This window comes from Ascaphus truei, chromosome 15, assembly GCF_040206685.1.
Source record: "Ascaphus truei isolate aAscTru1 chromosome 15, aAscTru1.hap1, whole genome shotgun sequence".
In the NCBI taxonomy this organism is placed as follows: domain Eukaryota; kingdom Metazoa; phylum Chordata; class Amphibia; order Anura; family Ascaphidae; genus Ascaphus; species Ascaphus truei.
Window position 1 is genome coordinate 4,932,718 of NC_134497.1, and position 21,494 is coordinate 4,954,211.

At 47.2% G+C, this 21,494-nt stretch overlaps 1 protein-coding gene across 1 annotated transcript in view; it reads right to left on the reverse strand.

The window, feature by feature from the left end:
• LOC142466950 (piezo-type mechanosensitive ion channel component 2-like) overlaps positions 1-20,969 on the reverse strand; it is a 94,540-nt gene extending 73,571 nt beyond the window's left edge. Inside the window, exons 1-7 of the mRNA XM_075572604.1 lie at positions 20,816-20,969; positions 20,372-20,467; positions 19,034-19,135; positions 18,199-18,241; positions 16,033-16,195; positions 15,133-15,334; positions 13,668-13,881 (exon numbers count right to left, since the gene is read on the reverse strand). Of these exons, the coding sequence (XP_075428719.1) occupies positions 13,668-13,881; positions 15,133-15,334; positions 16,033-16,195; positions 18,199-18,241; positions 19,034-19,135; positions 20,372-20,467; positions 20,816-20,969 (974 nt within the window). The remainder of the gene's footprint in view (positions 1-13,667; positions 13,882-15,132; positions 15,335-16,032; positions 16,196-18,198; positions 18,242-19,033; positions 19,136-20,371; positions 20,468-20,815) is intronic.
• Between the last annotated feature and the right edge of the window lie 525 nt (positions 20,970-21,494).

Here is a 21,494-nt window from a genome sequence, read left to right on the forward strand (position 1 = left end):
CTCTGGGCGTGTATGTGTATACCGGTATTACCTCTCTGGACGTGTATGTGTATACCGGTATTACCTCTCTGAGTGTGTATGTGTATACCGGTATTACCTCTCTGAGTGTGTATGTGTATACCGGTATTACCTCTCTGGACGTGTATGTGTATACCGGTATTACCTCTCTGGGTGTGTATGTGTATACCGGTATTACCTCTCTGGGCGTGTATGTGTATACCGGTATTACCTCTCTGGGCGTGTATGTGTATACCGGTATTACCTCTCTGGACATCTATGTGTATACCGGTATTACCTCTCCGGGCGTGTATGTATATACATGTATTACCTCTCTGAGTGTGTACGTGTACACTGGTATTACCTCTCTGGGCGTGTACGTGTATACCGGTATTACCTCTCTGGGCGTGTACGTGTATACCGGTATTACCTCTCTGGGCGTGTATGTGTATACCGGTATAACCTCTCTGGGCGTGTATGTGTATACCGGTATTACCTCTCTGGGCCTGTACGTGTATACCGGTATTACCTCTCTGGGCGTGTATGTGTATACCGGTATTACCTCTCTGGGCGTGTATGTATATACCGGTATTACCTCTCTGGGCGTGTATGTGTATACCGGTATTACCTCTCTGGGTGTGTACGTGTATACCGGTATTACCTCTCTGGGCGTGTATGTATATACCGGTATTACCTCTCTGGGCGTGTATCTGTATACCGGTATTATCTCTCTGGGCGTGTATGTGTATATACCGGTATTACCTCTCTGGGTGTGTATGTGTATACTGGTATTACCTCTCTGGGCGTGTATGTCTATACCGGTATTATCTCTCTGGGTGTGTATGTATATACCGGTATTACCTCTCTGGGCATGTATGTGTATACCGGTATTACGTCTCTGGGCGTGTATGTGTATACCGGTATTACCTCTCTGGGCATGTATGTGTATACCGGTATTACCTCTCTGGGCGTGTATGTGTATACCGGTATTAACTCTCTGGGTGTGTATGTGTATACCGGTATTACCTCTCTGGGCGTGTATGTATATACCGGTATTACATCTCTGGGCGTGTATGTGTATACCAGTATTACCTCTCTGGGCATGTATGTGTATACCGGTATTACCTCTCTGGGCGTGTATGTATATACCGGTATTACCTCTCTGGGCGTGTATGGGTATACCGGTATTACCTCTCTGGGCGTGTATGTGTATACCGGAATTACCTCTCTGGGTGTGTATACCGGAATTACCTCTCTGGGCGTGTATGTGTATTCCGGTATTACCTCTCTGGGCATGTATGCGTATACCGGTATTACCTCTCTGGGCGTGTATGTATATACCGGTATTACCTCTCTGGGCGTGTATGGGTATACCGGTATTACCTCTCTGGGCGTGTATGTGTATACCGGAATTACCTCTCTGGGTGTGTATACCGGTATTACCTCTCTGGGCGTGTATGTGTATACCGGTATTACCTCTCTGGGCGTGTACGTGTATGCCGGAATTACCTCTCTGGGCGTGTATGTGTATACCGGTATTACCTCTCTGGGTGTGTACGTGTATACCGGAATTACCTCTCTGGATGTGTATGTATATACCGGTATTACCTCTCTGGGCGTGTATGTGTATACCGGTATTACCTCTCTGGGCGTTTATGTGTATACCGGTATAACCTCTCTGGTTGTGTATGTGTATACCGGTATTACCTCTCTGGGGTGTACGTGTATAACGGTATTACCTCTGTGAGTGTGTATGTGTATACCGGTATTACCTCTCTGGGTGTGTATGTGTATACCGGTATTACCTCTCTGGGCGTGTATGTGTATACCGGTATTACCTCTCTGGGCGTGTATGTGTATACCGGTATTACCTCTCTGGACGTGTATGTGTATACCGGTGTTACCTCTCTGGGCGTGTATGTGTATACCGGTATTACCTCTCTGGGCGTGTATGTGTATACCGGTATTACCTCTCTGGGCATGTATGTGTATACCGGTATTACCGCTCTGGATGTGTATGTGTATACCGGTATTACCTCTCTGGGCGTGGATGTGTATACCGGTGTTACCTCTCTGGGCGTGTATGTGTATACCGGTATTACCTCTCTGGACGTGTATGTGTATACCGGTATTACCTCTCTGAGTGTGTATGTGTATACCGGTATTACCTCTCTGGACGTGTATGTGTATACCGGTATTACCTCTCTGGGTGTGTATGTGTATACCGGTATTACCTCTCTGGGCGTGTATGTGTATACCGGTATTACCTCTCTGGGCGTGTATGTGTATACCGGTATTACCTCTCTGGACATCTATGTGTATACCGGTATTACCTCTCCGGGCGTGTATGTATATACATGTATTACCTCTCTGAGTGTGTACGTGTACACTGGTATTACCTCTCTGGGCGTGTACGTGTATACCGGTATTACCTCTCTGGGCGTGTACGTGTATACCGGTATTACCTCTCTGGGCGTGTATGTGTATACCGGTATTACCTCTCTGGGCGTGTATGTGTATACCGGTATTACCTCTCTGGGCCTGTACGTGTATACCGGTATTACCTCTCTGGGCGTGTATGTGTATACCGGTATTACCTCTCTGGGCGTGTATGTATATACCGGTATTACCTCTCTGGGCGTGTATGTGTATACCGGTATTACCTCTCTGGGTGTGTACGTGTATACCGGTATTACCTCTCTGGGCGTGTATGTATATACCGGTATTACCTCTCTGGGCGTGTATCTGTATACCGGTATTATCTCTCTGGGCGTGTATGTGTATATACCGGTATTACCTCTCTGGGTGTGTATGTGTATACTGGTATTACCTCTCTGGGCGTGTATGTCTATACCGGTATTATCTCTCTGGGTGTGTATGTATATACCGGTATTACCTCTCTGGGCATGTATGTGTATACCGGTATTACGTCTCTGGGCGTGTATGTGTATACCGGTATTACCTCTCTGGGCATGTATGTGTATACCGGTATTACCTCTCTGGGCGTGTATGTGTATACCGGTATTAACTCTCTGGGTGTGTATGTGTATACCGGTATTACCTCTCTGGGCGTGTATGTATATACCGGTATTACATCTCTGGGCGTGTATGTGTATACCAGTATTACCTCTCTGGGTTTGTATATGTATACCGGTATTACCTCTCTGGGCGTGTATGTGTATACCGGTATTACCTCTCTGGGCGTGTATGTATATACCGGTATTACCTCTCTGGGCGTGTATGTGTATACCGGTATTACCTCTCTGGGCGTGTATGTGTATACCGGTATTACCTCTCTGGGCGTGTATGTGTATACCGGTATTACCTCTCTGGGCGTGTATGTGTATACCGGTATTACCTCTCTGGGTGTGTATGTGTATACCGGTATTACCTCTCTGGGCGTGTATGTGTATACAGGTATTACCTCTCTGGGCGTGTATGTGTATACCGGTATTACCTCTCTGGGCGTGTATGTGTATACCGGTATTACCTCTCTGGGCGTGTATGTGTATACCGGTATTACCTCTCTGGGCGTGTATGTGTATACCTGTATTACCTCTCTGGGCGTGTATGTGTATACCGGTATTACCTCTCTGGGCGTGTATGTGTATTCCGATATTACCTCTCTGGGTGTGTATGTGTATACCGGTATTACCTCTCTGGGTGTGTATGTGTATACCGGTATTACCTCTCTGGGCGTGTATGTGTATACCGGTATTACCTCTCTGGGCGTGTATGTGTATACCGGTATTACCTCTCTGGGCGTGTATGTGTATACCGGTATTACCTCTCTGGGTGTGTATGTGTATACCGGTATTACCTCTCTGGGCGTGTATGTTTACACCGGTATTACCTCTCTGGGCGTGTATGTGTATACCGGTATTACCTCTCTGTGTGTGTATGTGTATACCGGTATTACCTCTCTGGGCATGTATGTGTATACCGGTATTACCTCTCTGGACGTGTATGTGTATACCGGTATTACCTCTCTGGGCGTGTATGTGTATTCCGGTATTACCTCTCTGGGTGTGTATGTGTATACCGGTATTACCTCTCTGGGTGTGTATGTGTATACCGGTATTACCTCTCTGGGCGTGTATGTGTATACCGGTATTACCTCTCTGGGCGTGTATGTGTATACCGGTGTTACCTCTCTGGGCGTGTATGTGTATACCGGTATTACCTCTCTGGGTGTGTATGTGTATACCGGTATTACCTCTCTGGGCGTGTATGTTTACACCGGTATTACCTCTCTGGGCGTGTATGTGTATACCGGTATTACCTCTCTGTGTGTGTATGTGTATACCGGTATTACCTCTCTGGGCATGTATGTGTATACCGGTATTACCTCTCTGGACGTGTATGTGTATACCGGTATTACCTCTCTGGGCGTGTATGTGTATACCGGTATTATCTCTCTGGGCGTGTATGTGTAACCCGGTATTACCTCTCTGGGCGTGTATGTGTACACCGGTATTACCTCTCTGGGCGTGTATGTGTATACCGGTATTACCTCTCTGGGCGTGTATGTATAACCGGTATTACCTCTCTGGGCGTGTATGTATATACCGGTATTACCTCTCTGGGCGTGTATGTGTATACTGGTATTACCTCTCTGGGCGTGTATGTTTACACCGGTATTACCTCTCTGGACGTGTATGTGTATACCGGTATTACCTCTCTGGGCGTGTATGTGTATACCGGTATTACCTCTCTGGACGTGTATGTGTATACCGGTATTACCTATCTGGACGTGTATGTTTACACCGGTATAACCTCTCTGGTTGTGTATGTGTATACCGGTATTACCTCTCTGGGCGTGTACGTGTATAACGGTATTACCTCTGTGAGTGTGTATGTGTATACCGGTATTACCTCTCTGGGTGTGTATGTGTATACCGGTATTACCTCTCTGGGCGTGTATGTGTATACCGGTATTACCTCTCTGGGCGTGTATGTGTATACCGGTATTACCTCTCTGGACGTGTATGTGTATACCGGTGTTACCTCTCTGGGCGTGTACGTGTATACCGGTATTACCTCTCTGGGCGTGTATGTGTATACCGGTATTACCTCTCTGGGCGTGTACGTGTATACCGGTATTACCTCTCTGGGCGTGTACGTGTATACCGGTATTACCTCTCTGGGCGTGTACGTGTATACCGGTATTACCTCTCTGGGCGTGTATGTGTATACCGGTATTACCTCTCTGGGCGTGTATGTATATACCGGTATTACCTCTCTGGGCGTGTATGTGTATACCGGTATTACCTCTCTGGGTGTGTACGTGTATACCGGTATTACCTCTCTGGGCGTGTATGTATATACCGGTATTACCTCTCTGGGCGTGTATCTGTATACCGGTATTATCTCTCTGGGCGTGTATGTGTATACTGGTATTACCTCTCTGGGCGTGTATGTCTATACCGGTATTACCTCTCTGGACATCTATGTGTATACCGGTATTACCTCTCCGGGCGTGTATGTATATACATGTATTACCTCTCTGAGTGTGTACGTGTACACTGGTATTACCTCTCTGGGCGTGTACGTGTATACTGGTATTACCTCTCTGGGCGTGTATGTCTATACCGGTATTATCTCTCTGGGTGTGTATGTATATACCGGTATTACCTCTCTGGGCATGTATGTGTATACCGGTATTACGTCTCTGGGCGTGTATGTGTATACCGGTATTACCTCTCTGGGCATGTATGTGTATACCGGTATTACCTCTCTGGGCGTGTATGTGTATACCGGTATTACCTCTCTGGGTGTGTATGTGTATACCGGTATTACCTCTCTGGGTGTGTATATGTATACCGGTATTACCTCTCTGGGCGTGTATGTATATACCGGTATTACATCTCTGGGCGTGTATGTGTATACCAGTATTACCTCTCTGGGTGTGTATATGTATACCGGTATTACCTCTCTGGGCGTGTATGTGTATACCGGTATTACCTCTCTGGGCGTGTATGTATATACCGGTATTACCTCTCTGGGCGTGTATGTGTATACCGGTATTACCTCTCTGGGCGTGTATGTGTATACCGGTATTACCTCTCTGGGTGTGTATGTGTATACCGGTATTACCTCTCTGGGCGTGTATGTGTATACAGGTATTACCTCTCTGGGCGTGTATGTCTATACCGGTATTATCTCTCTGGGTGTGTATGTATATACCGGAATTACCTCTCTGGGCGTGTATGTGTATACCGGTATTACCTCTCTGGGCGTGTATCTGTATACCGGTATTATCTCTCTGGGCGTGTATGTGTATATTCCGGTATTACCTCTCTGGGTGTGTATGTGTATACTGGTATTACCTCTCTGGGCGTGTATGTCTATACCGGTATTATCTCTCTGGGTGTGTATGTATATACCGGTATTACCTCTCTGGGCATGTATGTGTATACCGGTATTACGTCTCTGGGCGTGTATGTGTATACCGGTATTACCTCTCTGGGCATGTATGTGTATACCGGTATTACCTCTCTGGGCGTGTATGTGTATACCGGTATTACCTCTCTGGGTGTGTATGTGTATACCGGTATTACCTCTCTGGGTGTGTATATGTATACCGGTATTACCTCTCTGGGCGTGTATGTATATACCGGTATTACATCTCTGGGCGTGTATGTGTATACCAGTATTACCTCTCTGGGTGTGTATATGTATACCGGTATTACCTCTCTGGGCGTGTATGTGTATACCGGTATTACCTCTCTGGGCGTGTATGTATATACCGGTATTACCTCTCTGGGCGTGTATGTGTATACCGGTATTACCTCTCTGGGCGTGTATGTGTATACCGGTATTACCTCTCTGGGTGTGTATGTGTATACCGGTATTACCTCTCTTGGCGTGTATGTGTATACAGGTATTACCTCTCTGGGCGTGTATGTGTATACCGGTATTACCTCTCTGGGCGTGTATGTGTATACCGGTATTACCTCTCTGGGCGTGTATGTGTATACCGGTATTACCTCTCTGGGCGTGTATGTGTATACCTGTATTACCTCTCTGGGCGTGTATGTGTATACCGGTATTACCTCTCTGGGCGTGTATGTGTATACCGGTATTACCTCTCTGGGTGTGTATGTGTATACCGGTATTACCTCTCTGGGTGTGTATGTGTATACCGGTATTACCTCTCTGGGCGTGTATGTGTATACCGGTATTACCTCTCTGGGCGTGTATGTGTATACCGGTATTACCTCTCTGGGCGTGTATGTGTATACCGGTATTACCTCTCTGGACATCTATGTGTATACCGGTATTACCTCTCCGGGCGTGTATGTATATACATGTATTACCTCTCTGAGTGTGTACGTGTACACTGGTATTACCTCTCTGGGCGTGTACGTGTATACCGGTATTACCTCTCTGGGCGTGTACGTGTATACCGGTATTACCTCTCTGGGCGTGTATGTGTATACCGGTATTACCTCTCTGGGCGTGTACGTGTATACCGGTATTACCTCTCTGGGCGTGTACGTGTATACCGGTATTACCTCTCTGGGCTTGTACGTGTATACCGGTATTACCTCTCTGGGCGTGTATGTGTATACCGGTATTACCTCTCTGGGCGTGTATGTATATACCGGTATTACCTCTCTGGGCGTGTATGTGTATACCGGTATTACCTCTCTGGGTGTGTACGTGTATACCGGTATTACCTCTCTGGGCGTGTATGTATATACCGGTATTACCTCTCTGGGCGTGTATCTGTATACCGGTATTATCTCTCTGGGCGTGTATGTGTACATACCGGTATTACCTCTCTGGGTGTGTATGTGTATACTGGTATTACCTCTCTGGGCGTGTATGTCTATACCGGTATTATCTCTCTGGGTGTGTATGTATATACCGGTATTACCTCTCTGGGCATGTATGTGTATACCGGTATTACGTCTCTGGGCGTGTATGTGTATACCGGTATTACCTCTCTGGGCATGTATGTGTATACCGGTATTACCTCTCTGGGCGTGTATGTGTATACCGGTATTACCTCTCTGGGTGTGTATGTGTATACCGGTATTACCTCTCTGGGTGTGTATATGTATACCGGTATTACCTCTCTGGGCGTGTATGTATATACCGGTATTACATCTCTGGGCGTGTATGTGTATACCAGTATTACCTCTCTGGGTGTGTATATGTATACCGGTATTACCTCTCTGGGCGTGTATGTGTATACCGGTATTACCTCTCTGGGCGTGTATGTATATACCGGTATTACCTCTCTGGGCGTGTATGTGTATACCGGTATTACCTCTCTGGGCGTGTATGTGTATACCGGTATTACCTCTCTGGGTGTGTATGTGTATGCCGGTATTACCTCTCTGGGCGTGTATGTGTATACAGGTATTACCTCTCTGGGCGTGTATGTGTATACCGGTATTACCTCTCTGGGCGTGTATGTGTATACCGGTATTACCTCTCTGGGCGTGTATGTGTATACCGGTATTACCTCTCAGGGCGTGTATGTGTATACCTGTATTACCTCTCTGGGCGTGTATGTGTATACCGGTATTACCTCTCTGGGCGTGTATGTGTATACCGGTATTACCTCTCTGGGTGTGTATGTGTATACCGGTATTACCTCTCTGGGTGTGTATGTGTATACCGGTATTACCTCTCTGGGCGTGTATGTGTATACCGGTATTACCTCTCTGGGCGTGTATGTGTATACCGGTATTACCTCTCTGGGTGTGTATGTGTATACCGGTATTACCTCTCTGGGTGTGTATGTATATACCAGTATTACCTCTCTGGGCGTGTATGTGTATACCGGTATTACCTCTCTGGGCGTGTATGTGTATACCGGTATTACCTCTCTGGACGTGTATGTGTATACCGGTATTACCTCTCTGGGCGTGTATGTGTATACCGGTATTACCTCTCTGGGTGTGTACGTGTATACCGGTATTACCTCTCTGGGCGTGTATGTGTATAGCGGTATTACCTCTCTGGGCGTGTATGTGTATACCGGTATTACCTCTCTGGGTGTGTATGTGTATACCGGTATTACCTCTCTGGGCGTGTATGTGTATACCGGTATTACCTCTCTGGGTGTGTATGTGTATACCGGTATTACCTCTCTGGGCGTGTTTGTGTATACCGGTATTACCTCTCTGGGCGTGTATGTGTATACCGGTATTACCTCTCTGGGTGTGTATGTGTATACCGGTATTACCTCTCTGGGCGTGTTTGTGTATACCGGTATTACCTCTCTGGGCGTGTATGTGTATACCGGTATTACCTCTCTGGGTGTGTATGTGTATACCGGTATTACCTCTCTGGGCGTGTATGTTTACACCGGTATTACCTCTCTGGGCGTGTATGTGTATACCGGTATTACCTCTCTGTGTGTGTATGTGTATACCGGTATTACCTCTCTGGGCATGTATGTGTATACCGGTATTACCTCTCTGGACGTGTATGTGTATACCGGTATTACCTCTCTGGGCGTGTATGTGTATACCGGTATTATCTCTCTGGGCGTGTATGTGTATACCGGTATTACCTCTCTGGGCGTGTATGTGTACACCGGTATTACCTCTCTGGGCGTGTATGTGTATACCGGTATTACCTCTCTGGGCGTGTATGTATATACCGGTATTACCTCTCTGGGCGTGTATGTGTATACCGGTATTACCTCTCTTGGCGTGTATGTGTATACCGGTATTACCTCTCTGGGCGTGTATGTGTATACCTGTATTACCTCTCTGGGCGTGTATGTGTATACCGGTATTACCTCTCTGGGCGTGTATGTGTATACCGGTATTACCTCTCTGGGTGTGTATGTGTATACCGGTATTACCTCTCTGGGTGTGTATGTGTATACCGGTATTACCTCTCTGGGCGTGTATGTGTATACCGGTATTACCTCTCTGGGCGTGTATGTGTATACCGGTATTACCTCTCTGGGTGTGTATGTGTATACCGGTATTACCTCTCTGGGTGTGTATGTATATACCAGTATTACCTCTCTGGGCGTGTATGTGTATACCGGTATTACCTCTCTGGGCGTGTATGTGTATACCGGTATTACCTCTCTGGACGTGTATGTGTCCGGTATTACCTCTCTGGGTGTGTATGTGTATACCGGTATTACCTCTCTGGGCGTGTATGTGTATACCGGTATTACCTCTCTGGGCGTGTATGTGTATACCGGTATTACCTCTCTGGGTGTGTACGTGTATACCGGTATTACCTCTCTGGGCGTGTATGTGTATAGCGGTATTACCTCTCTGGGCGTGTATGTGTATACCGGTATTACCTCTCTGGGTGTGTATGTGTATACCGGTATTACCTCTCTGGGCGTGTATGTGTATACCGGTATTACCTCTCTGGGTGTGTATGTGTATACCGGTATTACCTCTCTGGGCGTGTTTGTGTATACCGGTATTACCTCTTTGGGCGTGTATGTGTATACCGGTATTACCTCTCTGGGTGTGTATGTGTATACCGGTATTACCTCTCTGGGCGTGTATGTTTACACCGGTATTACCTCTCTGGGCGTGTATGTCTATACCGGTATTACCTCTCTGTGTGTGTATGTGTATACCGGTATTACCTCTCTGGGCATGTATGTGTATACCGGTATTACCTCTCTGGACGTGTATGTGTATACCGGTATTACCTCTCTGGGCGTGTATGTGTATACCGGTATTATCTCTCTGGGCGTGTATGTGTATACCGGTATTACCTCTCTGGGCGTGTATGTGTACACCGGTATTACCTCTCTGGGCGTGTATGTGTATACCGGTATTACCTCTCTGGGCGTGTATGTATATACCGGTATTACCTCTCTGGGCGTGTATGTGTATACTGGTATTACCTCTCTGGGCGTGTATGTTTACACCGGTATTACCTCTCTGGACGTGTATGTGTATACCGGTATTACCTCTCTGGGCGTGTATGTGTATACCGGTATTACCTCTCTGGGCGTGTATGTGTATACCGGTATTACCTCTCTGGGCGTGTATGTGTATACCGGTATTACCTCTCTGGACGTGTATGTGTATACCGGTATTACCTCTCTGGGCGTGTATGTGTATACCGGTATTGCCTCTCTGGGCGTGTATGTGTATACCGGTATTACCTCTCTGGGCGTGTATGTGTATACCGGTATTACCTCTCTGGGTGTGTATGTGTATACCGGTATTACCTCTCTGGGCGTGTATGTGTATACCGGTATTACCTCTCTGGGCGTGTATGTGTATACCGGTATTACCTCTCTGGGCGTGTATGTGTATACCGGTATTACCTCTCTGGGTGTGTATGTGTATACCGGTATTACCTCTCTGGGCGTGTATGTTTACACCGGTATTACCTCTCTGGGCGTGTATGTGTATACCGGTATTACCTCTCTGTGTGTGTATGTGTATACCGGTATTACCTCTCTGGGCATGTATGTGTATACCGGTATTACCTCTCTGGACGTGTATGTGTATACCGGTATTACCTCTCTGGGCGTGTATGTGTATACCGGTATTATCTCTCTGGGCGTGTATGTGTATACCGGTATTACCTCTCTGGGCGTGTATGTGTACACCGGTATTACCTCTCTGGGCGTGTATGTGTATACCGGTATTACCTCTCTGGGCGTGTATGTATATACCGGTATTACCTCTCTGGGCGTGTATGTGTATACCGGTATTACCTCTCTTGGCGTGTATGTGTATACCGGTATTACCTCTCTGGGCGTGTATGTGTATACCTGTATTACCTCTCTGGGCGTGTATGTGTATACCGGTATTACCTCTCTGGGCGTGTATGTGTATACCGGTATTACCTCTCTGGGTGTGTATGTGTATACCGGTATTACCTCTCTGGGTGTGTATGTGTATACCGGTATTACCTCTCTGGGCGTGTATGTGTATACCGGTATTACCTCTCTGGGCGTGTATGTGTATACCGGTATTACCTCTCTGGGTGTGTATGTATATACCAGTATTACCTCTCTGGGCGTGTATGTGTATACCGGTATTACCTCTCTGGGCGTGTATGTGTATACCGGTATTACCTCTCTGGACGTGTATGTGTCCGGTATTACCTCTCTGGGTGTGTATGTGTATACCGGTATTACCTCTCTGGGCGTGTATGTGTATACCGGTATTACCTCTCTGGGCGTGTATGTGTATACCGGTATTACCTCTCTGGGTGTGTACGTGTATACCGGTATTACCTCTCTGGGCGTGTATGTGTATAGCGGTATTACCTCTCTGGGCGTGTATGTGTATACCGGTATTACCTCTCTGGGTGTGTATGTGTATACCGGTATTACCTCTCTGGGCGTGTATGTGTATACCGGTATTACCTCTCTGGGTGTGTATGTGTATACCGGTATTACCTCTCTGGGCGTGTTTGTGTATACCTGTATTACCTCTTTGGGCGTGTATGTGTATACCGGTATTACCTCTCTGGGTGTGTATGTGTATACCGGTATTACCTCTCTGGGAGTGTATGTTTACACCGGTATTACCTCTCTGGGCGTGTATGTCTATACCGGTATTACCTCTCTGTGTGTGTATGTGTATACCGGTATTACCTCTCTGGGCATGTATGTGTATACCGGTATTACCTCTCTGGACGTGTATGTGTATACCGGTATTACCTCTCTGGGCGTGTATGTGTATACCGGTATTATCTCTCTGGGCGTGTATGTGTATACCGGTATTACCTCTCTGGGCGTGTATGTGTACACCGGTATTACCTCTCTGGGCGTGTATGTGTATACCGGTATTACCTCTCTGGGCGTGTATGTATATACCGGTATTACCTCTCTGGGCGTGTATGTGTATACTGGTATTACCTCTCTGGGCGTGTATGTTTACACCGGTATTACCTCTCTGGACGTGTATGTGTATACCGGTATTACCTCTCTGGGCGTGTATGTGTATACCGGTATTACCTCTCTGGGCGTGTATGTGTATACCGGTATTACCTCTCTGGGCGTGTATGTGTATACCGGTATTACCTCTCTGGCCGTGTATGTGTATACCGGTATAACCTCTCTGGGCGTGTATGTGTATACCGGTATTGCCTCTCTGGGCGTGTATGTGTATACCGGTATTACCTCTCTGGGCGTGTATGTGTATACCGGTATTACCTCTCTGGGCGTGTATGTGTATACCGGTATTACCTCTCTGGGCGTGTATGTGTATACCGGTATTACCTCTCTGGGCGTGTATGTGTATACCGGTATTACCTCTCTGGGCGTGTATGTGTATAACGGTATTACCTCTCTGGGCGTGTATGTGTATACCGGTATTACCTCTCTGGGCGTGTATGTGTATAACGGTATTACCTCTCTGGGCGTGTATGTGTACACCGGTATTACCTCTTTGGACATAGTGACCAGCTTGGGGGTCCACTGGATATCACAGAGCGGGGAGAGCAGGGCTGTTGCTAGGGGGCTGGGCAACTTCCTCCATCCTGATTGACTACTGCTGTGTGATGCAGCCAATCAGGAGAAGGTGTCAGGCGCCTGTGGGGGGCCAAGGAGAGGAGGAAACAGCATGGAGCGGAGAGGGGAGTGCGTGTGTCTCAAGCACGTCACACCTTTCACCATTGTGTCCAGAATTTTGGAGAAGCCGCCTGGGAACCCTAATTATGGACCCCCCACCAGTTACATGGTTAGTCTGTTCTGATCTCACCTGGCGTATAAGTCTTGCGGAGGGATCAGCTCCTGGAAGTAGGGCAGCTGATAGACGTAAATAGCAGCCAAGTGGCCCGCGCTAAATATGGCGGCCATGACGCAGAGGCTGCTGAACAGGACGAGGCTGACGCTGCGGTTACAGGCCCACCACGAACACAGCCACAGGAAGGTGAAAAAGTAGACAGCAGAGGTTAAGGAGGGCAACGTTATACCTGGGAGGGAGAGAGAGAGGGAGACATGTCTGTGCCTCGCTCCGAGGGGAGAACGATCTCATTGTACGTCCCCTAAGAGATACTTCATTTCCATCCTTTGTGCAATCATCAAATCTCAACCTAGAACTACAGTGAGCGAGTCTCAACCTGGAGTGAGGTTCATTCATCGGAAGTAGTTTGGAGTGAGTTATACTTGGTAGTGATCTGGAGTCTGTATGAATCAGAAATGATCTCCAGCTAGTCTAGCATGTCAAAAGCAATCTGGAGTGAGTTCGACCTTCATAGGAAGCAATTTGGAGCGAGTCTCACTCATAGAAAGTAATTTGGAGCGAGTCTCACTCATAGGAAGTAATTTGGAGCGAGTCTCACTCATAGGAAGTAATTTGGAGCGAGTCTCACTCATGGAAAGTAATTTGGAGCGAGTCTCACTCATAGGAAGTAATTTGGAGCGAGTCCCACACTTAGGAAGTAATTTGGAGCGAGTCCCACACTTAGGAAGTAATTTGGAGCGAGTCCCACACTTAGGAAGTAATTTGGAGCGAGTCCCACACTTAGGAAGTAATTTGGAGCGAGTCCCACACTTAGGAAGTAATTTGGAGCGAGTCCCACACTTAGGAAGTAATTTGGAGCGAGTCCCACACTTAGGAAGTAATTTGGAGCGAGTCCCACACTTAGGAAGTAATTTGGAGCGAGTCCCACACTTAGGAAGTAATTTGGAGCGAGTCCCACACTTAGGAAGTAATTTGGAGCGAGTCCCACACTTAGGAAGTAATTTGGAGCGAGTCCCACACTTAGGAAGTAATTTGGAGCGAGTCCCACACTTAGGAAGTAATTTGGAGCGAGTCCCACACTTAGGAAGTAATTTGGAGCGAGTCCCACACTTAGGAAGTAATTTGGAGCGAGTCCCACACTTAGGAAGTAATTTGGAGCGAGTCCCACACTTAGGAAGTAATTTGGAGCGAGTCCCACACTTAGGAAGTAATTTGGAGCGAGTGATTCTTGTTTTGTTTTTTTCCTCTGCTCTCTTGTTAATTAAAAATGACTTATTTTTTATGTTTAACGAAAAGGTGATTTTTAGTTGCCAGAAACGCTCCAATCCGACACATGCCGGGCGTGGCCAGACTGACACATGCCGGGCGTGGCCAGACTGACACATGCCGGGCGTGGCCAGACTGACACATGCCGGACGTGGCCAGACTGACACGTAGCCCTCTGCTTTATCTTGGTGTAGAAGATGATGCGGTGATGTACCTGAGACCCCCAGGAGAAGGGTCCCCACCACCTTCCCGGCGGTGGTAAGGAGAGCTTCGAACAGGAGCTTCACCCCCGCCACGAACACCGCGATCTTCTCTAAGAACTTCATCCGGCTGCCGGTTTCATCTCTGTCTAAAACCTCTTCGTCCGTGGAGGGCCCCGTTTCCCCGTCACTCTCCTCCGTCTCCGTCTCAGATTCCTGTGGGAACGTCAAAGGGATCAGTTAAACCTTAACCCAGGGGGGCTCAACTCCAGTGCTTCCAGGATATCCCTGCTTCAGCACAGTGGCTGGAAGCAATAATGTAAATAACTAACTAATACACCAAAACTACAGCGCTTGACCTATAATGAGCCAATGCTAAAACTGTGTTTTGTACAGTGGCTCGAAGGCTGAGCCACTAATTGAGCCACCTGTGCTGATGCAGGGACCCATTGAGTCACCTATGCTGAAGCAGGAATCGATTGAGTCACCTGTGCTGAAGCAGGGATATCCTGAAAATCTGACCTGTTGAGGGGTCCTGAGGACTGTGGTTGAGAGCCCCTGTCGTAATGAATGAACATCCGTAAATAAACTCAATGTTTGCATTCTTATCATATGTACACAGCAGCATTCGCCAGCACAGTGACACTCTGTCGCAAGGAGCTTGCGATCTAATTCACATGAGGCAAGTGGGGAAGCTACAGGGCCATGCTGGAAGGTATCGCAGCTCAGTTAATATGTCCTCAAGTGAATTGTCCAAGGTCTGGGTTTGAACTGAGGTTCTCCCACTTCAGAGATCAGTGTGTTCACGTACAACCATAGGAAATCCTTCTGCGCGGAATAAGCGCAAAATAAAGTACGCTGGTGTTCGGTATCTACGCTGGATTTGTAATCATGGCGACGAATCCAGATCTCACCTCATCCTCGACTTCCTCCGGGCCGCTGGCTCGAGGGTTTAATTTAGGGGCCCCCGACCGTACCAGCTTCTTACAGGTCCGGCGGATAAAGACGCCGGCGAAAAACATCCCGATGTCAGAGGCCAAGAGACGGACAATATTCCACGCGTCCACCTGGCTGAGTCTGTGGTGGGAGACAATGTGTCAGAGCTCCAGGCCCAAGGGTACAAGGACGCCAGTAACGGTCAGTTTCCCCGTATGGCTAAAACACCGCGGAATGTGAGTGCAGAGGGCGTGGTCTTGTGATTTAAGGTCAAGCGTGCCCGTGTGTCCCCAGCACACACCGGGCTATTCCCCGAGCATCACTGCACATTAATGATGAGATGTAGATCAATTACTTAAAGGTTTGATCCCACGTAGCCAATTGAATCTAAAAAAAACTAACGTCCTGAATTTAACCGTCCAAATCTCAATGGCCGCCTTATACACAGAAATCTCGCCGCGCTGAAGATTCGGACACTTTAGTTTCTTTGCATTTTTTAACTGGTTGTCAGTCAAGCTTTTTTTTATTTTTTTATGTATCATTATCCCACCCGATTAGAAAGTCAATAAAGATAAGGAGAGGCGAGGGGGGGTGGGAGGGAGAAGAGAGAGGGGGATTTGGAGAGGGGATAGGAGAGAGAGAGGGGGAGGGGAGAGAGAGGGGGGAGGGGTGAGAAGAGAAGGGGAAAGGAGAGAGGAAGGGGGGAAAGGAGAGAGGGAGGGGGAAAGGAGAGAGGGAGGGGGAAAGGAGGGAGGGGGAAAGGAGAGAAGGGGGGAGAGGAGAGAAGGAGGGAGAGTACGACAAAGGGGAGAGAGAAGGACAAAGGGGAGAGAGGGGAAGGAAAGAGGGGGGAGAGGAGAGGGGGAGAGGAGGAGAGGGGAGAGGGGGAGAGGGGGGAGAGGAGAGAGGGGGAGAGGAGATAGGGGGAGAGGAGAGAGGGGGGAAAGGTGAGAGGGGTGGGGGAGAGGACAGAGGGGGGGAGAGGAGAGAGGGGGCGTTGCCTGTGTATACTCTGGTTGAACACCGACAAAAAGTAGCAGCCAGAGGAAATAAAACCCGTCCCACGTCTCAGCTCATCGTGTTTACCAACCAATTTTGGAAATGAAATGGGGGTGGGAGAGACTGTCCCTTTGGCGGAGTCAGGGGAATAAAGGCCAGGCAGTGCTCTCCGGGGCTATTACAGGGGCTAAATGCATTCATTTCTATTAGTATATATAATACAAACAACAGCCAGCACCACCCAGGTAAAAAACTAACACTGAAATAGGTGCGGGTAACAGCAAGGGTCCCTGTGGTCCCTAAATATAGTCCCAGTATTTAATGTGTCCGCACACAGACAAGGAAACTGCTGACAAAGCCCTGTCTATAATTCCATATTTATATATCAGTAGAAAACCGCATATAAGGTAAAAAAAAAAAACTGCTCTAACAGTCCTGAAAAGTAACAAACAGTTAGACGGAAATACAAGGTGACAATAAATCAGTAACACATATAAAAGAGAGATATATACATGAAAAAATCAGGTAATAATAACGTTATTATTATTATTGATATGATTATTTTTAAGGCGCCAATAGCATGGCACAGTGCGGGGGATCAGTAATTAGCACATTAACAAGCAAAATAAGAACAAGCGACAGGAAACTGATACAAAAGGGAGTGAGGGACCTGCTCTTATCTCCCTGTACCTTAAATCCAAAGAATATTAACTCTTCAGCGCGCACGCAAGTCATTTCATTCTAGTGGTTTCCGCCGGTGACGGACGGCGATTTATGACATTATATTACTTAGATCATATTTACACCTCAAGTGTTTGCGTTTTTATAAGGAAAAACACAGAATTGCTTCAAGGAAATACTGATGCTACAAATTGTGTGCTAGTAATACTAATAGTCCAGAATGAATAAACTGCATTAATATTTGTAAAGTCCCAGGCAGGGACGAAACGCGTCAGAGTTCGCTCTGTAGCACTTTTTTCAGTGTATATGCACTCAATAAAACAACCTTTTATTTATTTATTTTGCGTGTGGATATAGCTTCCTTTTAACCCTGACGGCAGCACTGCTCCGCCCTTCTGTTCTATTTTTGCGTTTTTATAGTCTGCAGCGAGCACAGTGCGGAGAGGACGGGTTCGCCTGCTCACCTTAAAACTCCAAAGTGGCTCAGGATCGCCTCCCACAGGTAATCTAGGGAACCAAGCACACGGATTAGCGCCCCGTGATGTCGCCGAAGTTTGTTACAAACACTCAGGCAGAGTGAGTCCTGTCTCACTCCCACAGGTCCCCCTAACTGCAGGGTCCCGCCAAACCCATCCCTAGGAACAGGGGGTCCCAGGCAGTCACTTCGCATTGCACACGGAGGTCACATCTGTATATTGTGTTCCTGTTGTAGGGCAATGGGGGCTCAAATCCAGTCTTCAAGCTCCCCACCCCCCCAAAAAGGTCAGGTTTTCAGGATGTCCCAGCTTCAGCACAGGTGGCTCAATCAGAGGGTCAGTAAAAGACAGAGCCTCTGATTGAGCCACCTGTGGTAAGGCAGGAATTGACTGTGCTGAAGCAGGGACTGACTGAGCCGCTTGTGCTGAAGCTGGGATATCCTGAAAACCTGACTTGTTGGGGGTGGGGTGGGGATTGAGGACGGAAGTTGAGCCCCCCCTGTTGTAGGGAGTTAGAAGTGTGATAAAAAAATACCATGGCTGTTTAACAAAATAAAGCATCTAATATTATTGCTGACCCCAGTGGCAGGGAACGGGTTACAATAGTAGCTAATGACCTTCAATGTCTTTGTACAATCGGTACCGTTACTTTTTAATGCTTCCATGACCCCTGGAGGCTTCCAAAAGAATTTGGGGGTATGGGGGGGAGGGAGGAGATTAAAAACAGAAAGAATTAAATAATTTGGCTCAATTATTTCCCGGGATCTGAAAAACAGTATTTGCAGAGTCTGATTGGGCGTGTAAGATCCGACGCGCGTTTCACCTTTAGGAGGGATATAGTGGAATGCGATCTGGAAGGAGGATTGTATCACAAGCAGCAGGAAGCTGGTATAATATAACGCCTTCAGGAACTTCCCCGTGCGACCTGCAGCGGATCCAGAAAAGGGAAATTACTCACAAAGTACGCAGCTCAGAGAGGCGACGGCAGGAGTGGTATAACTCGCATGTAAAGGAAATAATCAGACGTGGGTAGGGGGGCCAGGCGTCTTCTCCAAAAATACTCGCCACCATGGTGGAAGGTGCGAGACACACACACACAACCCTCTCACCTCTCCATGCTGTTTCCTCCTCTCCTTGGCCCCACCTCCAGGATCCTGACACTTCCTCCCGATTGGCTGCATTACCCAATAGCAGCTAATCAGGATGGAGGAAGCCGCCCAGCCCCCTAGCCTCAGTCCTGCTCTCTCCCTGCTCAGGGAAATCCCGCGGCCCCCCCAAGCCGGTGAGGTCACTCTGTCCAGTGAGGGAATACCTCATTTACCTAAAAAATGTTACTGTGATAGAGTGTCCAAATACAGGACAGTCCGGGACAGTACTGGACAGCTGGTAACCTTAGACGTACACTCAAAAATTCTGTTGGGTATAATCACAGAATAAAAAAAATGCAAGGATTTTAAAGAATCAATTCAAATAAATAAAACAAATGGCTGATATACTGACATGGTCCCTAGGTCCCCAAAGAAAGGATCCCCTTCCATTGAAACTGTATTTATATTTTCAAACGAATATAGGGGAAATCCACACTTGCTCTCATTCACGCCTCCCTGCCATCTCCTCCCCATGCAAATGGTGTTAACCTTTTCATTTAAATACCAAGTAACCTTAAAACTCGCCCCACAAATCAAGCACCCCAACAGCCTGCACTCATGGCTACTGTCCCACAGTCACTCATACCACCCACTGTGGCCAAGCACAGCCATCTACTGCACTTATTCCCTCACCTGCTGTCTCTGTAAGTTTACCCTCAAACCTTAGATTGTAAGCTCTTCGGGGCAGGGATTTCCTTTCCTATTGTCTGATTTTGCTGCACTTATTGTATTATTATAATTCCCCGTACTGTATTCTTTGTGAAGCGCTGAGTACACTTTTGGCGCTATATATATATATAAAAACATACAATACAATGCAATACAAATCCCCAAACAAATAGCATGTAAGTCGCGAGGAGGTGTTTAAATGTCACATCTATAACATTTTTTTTTCTTTTCTATTGGAATCGCAAATATACTTTTGTACTCGTCTAAATACGGCTCTCCCCCTCACCCCTTACACAGCTCATATACAGTACCCCAGCTGCAGTCTCGGGACCAGGGGGACCTACCTTTCATTGTAGCATAGCTTGGCTTGGGCAGCAGGGGCGTGAGGATGAGGAAGGTGAAATAGATAACGGAGAAGCCATTGAAGCGGATACATATCGCTGTGGGACAAACACAAAGTGATCACGTGAAGGCGAAAAAAAAGGCGCGTACGACAGCAAGTGATCGCTAATATTAAAGGGATTAGCGAAATATTTAACACTTAAGAAATAAAATCTAATAGTGCAAAATGTGAATAATAAAACGATACAAAATATGAAGTCTTATCTCCCGGCTCAGACCCCCTGGTGGGAGGCGTCTTCACTGGTTCCAAGGCGGGAGAATATTTCCATACAATCCAAGGGGAGCACACGGGGGAAAAAAGACAAACACAGACAATTTAAGTGCAGATGTTTGAAAGTGTGGAGTGGCAGCGAATCGAGCCGGGCTCTATACACAGCCTAAACTACCCGTATCCTGTGAGCAGTCTGTGTGTAGAGCCGAGTCACCATCGCTGCCACTCCCCACTTTCACATTTCTGCGTTTGTCTTTTTTCCCCATGTGCTCCCCCTGGATTGTATGAAAATAGACAAACACAAAGTGACATTTATCTCTCTTCACCATGTTGGAAATAGTTCTTTGTTAATAAGAGAAGGACTGACGCATTCCACCGGACATTTCCGCATTATAAGCTTTAATACATTGGGCTCTATGGGATCGGGGAGCAAAACACACTCAGTCACTTCACCCCTATTTATCAAAGCAGATTTCTCCAATTTTGCTCTGTTTTTCCACAACTTGCACCTTGGGGAGTGTCAGTAGGGGGAGTTGGGGGAGAGTTACTTGGTGCACAGATTATAATGAGATGTATCACATTCTGCGTCTCTGCCCCAGCTTGCACCTTGGGGAGAGTCAGTAGGAGGAGTTGGGGGAGTTACATGGGGCACAGATTATAATGAGATGTATCACATTCTGTGTCTCTGCCCCAGCTTGCACCTTGGGGAGAGTCAGTAAGAGGAGTTGGGGGGGAGTTACATGGTGCACAGATTATAATGAGATGTTTCACATTCTGCGTCTCTGCCCCAGCATGCACCTTGGGGAGAGTCAGTAGGAGGAGTTGGGGGAGGAGATACATGGGGCACAGATTAT